Source organism: Rhea pennata, chromosome 2 (assembly GCF_028389875.1).
Source record: "Rhea pennata isolate bPtePen1 chromosome 2, bPtePen1.pri, whole genome shotgun sequence".
Classification (NCBI taxonomy): domain Eukaryota; kingdom Metazoa; phylum Chordata; class Aves; order Rheiformes; family Rheidae; genus Rhea; species Rhea pennata.
Window position 1 is genome coordinate 55236207 of NC_084664.1, and position 5665 is coordinate 55241871.

The window sequence follows — 5665 nt, forward strand, 5'->3', positions numbered from 1 at the left end:
TAAGCAGATACTGTGCCTGGAAGTTGGAGCTGTACAAGTTCAATCCAGAAATATGGATCATCCTTTTTTTTTAATGGTACAAAAATTAATAATCTGAACAGAAAGAAAGAAATGACTGAAGGTTGGAATGAATTTCCTTTTACTGGGAAAGTTTTGACAGAGGAAGAGTCATATTTTTAAATAACATGTTCTGGCCTAAACATAAAGCAATCTTGGGAAGTCCTGTGGACTGTGCCACAAAGAAAGCAACATGGAAGGAACATAATGGCCTTATATGCACTGATAACTGATGAATCTTGAACACACAAGAGTCTTTTTACTGATTGTATTTCTGAGAGAACCCATCATCTGGCTTCTTGGCAATCTATCTTCTTTGTCAAACTAAAATGTCAATATTTTGGCAACTTCCCCAAGCCCCTGGCATCAGCAGATGTCTCTTTAACTGCTATGGCATTAAAATGAAGTGGTTAGTGGTTGCCCATCATTACCTCACTGCCTTTCAAAGCACATGTCCTGCAGAAGTTTAGCCAAGTAATGAGACAACACAGAGGAAGACCAAAACTTGCTCCAGAGCTTGAGCAATATCACTGAACCAGCTGTAGCTCGAGGAGGGTGGGGTAGAAATGCACCTATACAAGAACACCTCCTTGAGGAACAACTCTCTGCTTTTGTACAGGCAGTGGGGTAAGTTCCGTCCTTGCTCCTTCCTTTGTTACAGATGTCGAAAGCCAGCATTAGTGTGCATGACAGAAGAAGTCTGGATGGGGTAAAGCTGCAAAATACAATCCTGAAGGAGCTTCACGGTGCCTCAGAAGTTGTTTTTGGCATGGGAAGGAGGGAAGAAAGGATGAGACCGAACTGAAACTCTGTGGACAGAGTACGGCCGCTCTGTAGCCTGCAAGGTAATGGTAAGACAATTTAAAAGCTACTTTTAAACAAAGTTGGCTTCAGCAGCACTATTGCAGCTGGCTAGAGCTTATACCAGCTAACATTGCCAAGGCACTAAGTAGCATGGGAGAAGACCATTTCTGAGATAGCTTCATACCATGGTCAGTGGTCTCTGCTGTTGTTTATCCCCTTCTGTGAGATATTTTCCTGCTCTTGGAGACTTCTACAGCTCATGTTTCCAGTTAGGTTCAGTATATAGCCTGTTGTCATATGATTAATCTCCTGTAAAACCTGGATTCATTCTCATTCCATGTACCTCCTGCCAGGTTCTGACCAAAGGGCTTAGTAATTGTAATTCAGGTCACTAGGTTTCAGCTATGATTGTCAGTACAATAGGAAACATCATCTTAGCAGAAAGCAGCGTTTCCTCTGTGAAACATACTCTGTGTCGTGCTATACTCCATATTCATCACACAAGGATGTTTCAGTTGGACACCTGTAGTAGTGGGGAGCTGATAAGCTTATTTCATACATCATAATTTTCAGTAACTTTTTTTGTCTCTAGCTGTTCTCCTAATAGGACTGCCCAAGGAAAATACCAGTTATCTGACTTTTGCTTATCTTTTCCTTCCTGTCTTCAGTTCAGGTTTCACTGTCGGACTCTGAGCAGTGACCATGAGGGGTCCTCCCTTTCCACACACACAATTGCAGCCAGGGTTGCTACCACCAACCCACATTTGCAGCATATTGCCTTTAGGGCTGTAGCACTTTTTAATCTTTAAATATACATTATAAATTAAAACACTGTGATAATGCCACTTTTTAGAGACATCTTTTCAAATTAAAGCTGAACAACTTGAGAAACTGATGAACAGCTATTGCTAATCCCTTCTGGCTTGCACGGTTATGAGGCTGAAATGCAACATCTCGGAAATAGCAGAACTGGAAGGAACTTCTATGGTTTCTGATGCAATAGCTGAAATATGCAAATCGGAAGCCCCTCTGACAAAAAGAGTTTTCATTGTCACCTATTTTACACCTCATAATATAACTCAGAATATAGTTTTAAATGGAAAAGGCCAGATGTGCCAACTACTAACACATGCAATTTAAGGCACAGCAGTGCCTTATATATAGTTTTTAAAATTAAATTATTAATTTAATATTAATAATTTAATTAAATATATAGGATTTATAAATTATACAGGTTATTATAAATTATATATTACAAATTATAAAGGCTATAATTAAATATCTGTTGTCTTAGATATATTGGGATAACCAGAGAATAATTGACTTTTCAATGTATAGAGATCTTGGTTATTGTTGAGGTAATTGCTTAGAAATTTTGCTAAGAGACAACAAACAACATCTGAGGCATAACACAGATATTAATGCCCCACTGTGAGCAAAATCAGTCTAGAAAATTATTGCAGATATCTCCCCTTTTCCACAAAAGAGGAAAATGTGAAAACACCCTTTTCCTTCCCCACTTCAGTCAATATATGCTACCTAAGAATGGAAATAACTTAAAATATCAAAGAGATGCAGGAACTATTTTGTAAGGTTAACATCACTGCAATATTAAAAGATTCCAAAACCTCAGCCAGGAAAATATCTTGTGTTATAGGATTCACAGATGAAATGGAAGACATACCAAGACCAGTTTTAAATTAGATCAGATAGCAGTAGAAGTATAACGGAGGCAGTGGGAAGCTCAGAACTGTTTAATTTCCCCCACTTTTTTCCGTGACTGTAGTGTGGACATCCTTTTGGCATCTTCACAGATGCAAACATACTTCATGGTAATGCCCTACCTGAAACCTTCTTCAATGCATTCTTGTAACACTTAAAAAAACCTACTAGAAATCAAATTTAGAATTATCAGAATTATATTTAATCTCTCTTTGAAACAGCAAAGAAGCATCGCTTCTATTAAAAATGCATAGCATACTTACTAAACTTGCTGTCAACTTTCAGTTAGCCTCAGTCAGCTTGGGCTAAGCAGGCTTATTTGTACTAATGCTGGACGTCCTTTCCTAACATTTTCTGACATCCTATTTTGCAATACTCTGTTACCACGTAATAGATGTGAAATGGCCGCAAGCACCAGGACAGCACTGCCCACGCTACTAAATCCAGCAGGACCTGAGCAGGATCACCATGGAGCCTGAGTATCCATGGTATTTAATCCATCAATCAGATGAACTGCCCATGAAAAAGGAGGAGTTGACTGTAATGTGTGCAAAACTCAGCACTCAGTAAGAAACCAAATTTGTAGCTTTGATAAAGCAACATACGGTTATCATCTGGCTCTAGGAAAAAAAAAAAAAAAAAAAAAAAAACACTTTTGCTGCAAATAACCAACTGATGAATGAGCAGCAGAATTCTAACAATAGCTCAGATACATAATATATATATAAATACTAAAAACATGCAGGTGTCTGAAGAGAGAACTAATAATACAAGGACTTCAAAAACATGGTAATCACATAATTTGTCCAAAGATCTCTTTTTCCCACTTAATATTGATTCATGCCTGTATTTAAGGGTATGGCTAGTAAGATTTTAAGGTCCAGAGCAGCTTCTCCTCCCAACCTTCCCAGCCATATTTCTCTAGACTGCAGAATGTTTGGATAAAGCTACCCATTACAGCTCCTTCTGGGAGTGAGGGCATCTAAGTACTTCCAGGATTACCTCTTGAGTGAGGGCTAGGTGGAAGGCTCTGCTGGCTTTTCAGGTGGGCCCTCCTCACTCTTACCTCTTACCTTATGTATTGTTTCATTTTTAGAAGATGTACAAGGAGGATTTCAGGAACATGATTGAAGAGAATATAACCAGTAATGGATCTGCCTTCTCTCACACCTGTACCATGAGGGCCATATTGATTACAGCCTACTCAATTGCATTTACTGGAGGTGGGATCGGATCCATCGCAATGTCGTTTGTGCTAGTCAAGATGAACACTCTGTCTGTGACCACTACAGCAATTATTAACCTGGTTGTGGTGCATGGTCTTCTTCTCCTGACTGTGCCATTCCGGATACACTACTACATCAACAAAGAGTGGGTCTTTAAGATGCCATTTTGTAAAATGGTGAGTGCAATGGTGCACATCCACATGTACCTGACTTTCCTATTCTACGTGATCACACTGGTGATTCGATGGCTCATATTCTTTCAATGGAAGGACAAGGTGGAGTTTTACAGGAAGCTGCATGCCATCACAGCAAGTGCTACAGTGTGGGTCGTGGTCATGGTCTTTTTGGTGCCAGTCTTCTATGTTGAATATGGACGCTCAGGGAGATACGATGATAAAACATGCTTTAAGTTCCACAAAGAGCTACAGCAAGATAGTGTGAAAGGTCTGAACTATACCATAATTGTGGTTGTTTCCTGCATTACTTGTGTCCTCTTGAGCTTGCAGATTTTCATTCTGGTAAAAGTGGCGAGAAAATTCTCCTTCTCCCTCTGGTCACACCAAGAGTTCTGGGCCCAGGTGAAAAACTTGATTTTCATCTGCGTTATCATAATTTGCTTCCTTCCCTACCACCTTTTCAGGGCCTACTATATACAGCACGTGAATGATTATAGCCAATTAGAAAGCTACAATGAGGTATTTTTGAGTCTGACTTCCCTCAGCTGTCTAGATTTGTTGTCATTTGTGCTGAGTGGAAGCCGTCTCTTTAAGCAAAAGGTATGTGTACTCCGAAGCAAGTTGACTTGCTGTTAGCTTCACCTATGTGTAGCGTGCACCAACCTGGTAGAACACAGTGCAGGAAAGAGAAAGCAAACCCAGATCTAAACCATCTGATGTGTCTGCTGGAAATGGCATAATACTGCACAGCCCTCTGCCTGCCTATTCAGCAAAATGATGGGGCTAATTACCTCCAGTATCTCAACTGGTAAATTGGTTGGGTAGTTCTTGGATGTTTTCAGAGCACCACCTCATGAGTTGTAGATACACTTGGAGGAGAGATAGCCTTCTTTAAAAGGGAGGAGAATGTGTGGACTCTTCTAATTTACTCTTTTCAAACCATCACTTGTGAAGTCAAAGGCACTAGAAGAAAAGAGAATATGCAAATAAAAAAGTATGTATAAGGTATGTTTGATTGAAATGCAAATCTCTACATAATTTTCCACATTTGCTTCTTATTCACAGCAAGCTCTCATAAAATAGTGGTGAAGTTATTGTTCCTCTTGAATAGAGCTGCTCCTCCACTGGAATGTCAGGTGTAACTATCTAGGTTAATAGAACAATACAATCAACTCTTTAAAAGCAAAACAGCAATACATATTTATTTATTGAAAGAGATCTTAAAATCACCTTTTGAAGATGATATCATTACAAGAAAAAAAGTTTTGGTTCTCTTTCCCATATTGTGAAAATATCCCATATAGTAAAAGTTACATGTCACTACTGCATGAACACTGTAAGTTCAACCCAAAACCTTGTGTTTTTATTTACAAAGTCTTTAATTACAAAAAACTTATTTAGTTAACTGAAAATATTTTGTTTAGATTGTTCAGATAGCAGTTGTCTTTCTCTTTTGAAATCAAATATTTTAGGTCTCCAAATTAACAATGATGCTTTTTTTCCTATGCTGTTTTTATGCAGTTCTTAAATTTATTACTTGTAATACCCTTAGCTTAAAATCCATTCTAGAAAAGTTGGTACTTTGTACTAGTAGAAGAAGCTAAAAACTTACTGCTTGGATTAGAGGGACAGGAAAAGCTAATGAGCCTGGTGTAGCTAAAAAGCCTATTAGTTAGGTGT

At 38.6% G+C, this 5665-nt stretch overlaps 1 protein-coding gene across 1 annotated transcript; it reads left to right on the forward strand.

The window, feature by feature from the left end:
• The first annotated feature begins 817 nt into the window (after nt 1–817).
• Nucleotides 818–4621, forward strand: LOC134136164 (probable G-protein coupled receptor 141). Its single transcript, XM_062567906.1, has 2 exons — nt 818–902; nt 3680–4621. The coding sequence occupies exon 2, from the start codon at nt 3683–3685 to the stop codon at nt 4619–4621; it is 939 nt and encodes a 312-aa protein (XP_062423890.1). The 5' UTR covers nt 818–902; nt 3680–3682.
• The last annotated feature ends 1044 nt before the right edge of the window (nt 4622–5665 follow it).

Bases quoted from the DNA above. Each gene is read 5' to 3' on its own strand.
- LOC134136164 (XM_062567906.1), top strand. From the start codon at position 3,683: ATGTACAAGGAGGATTTCAGGAACATGATTGAAGAGAATATAACCAGT.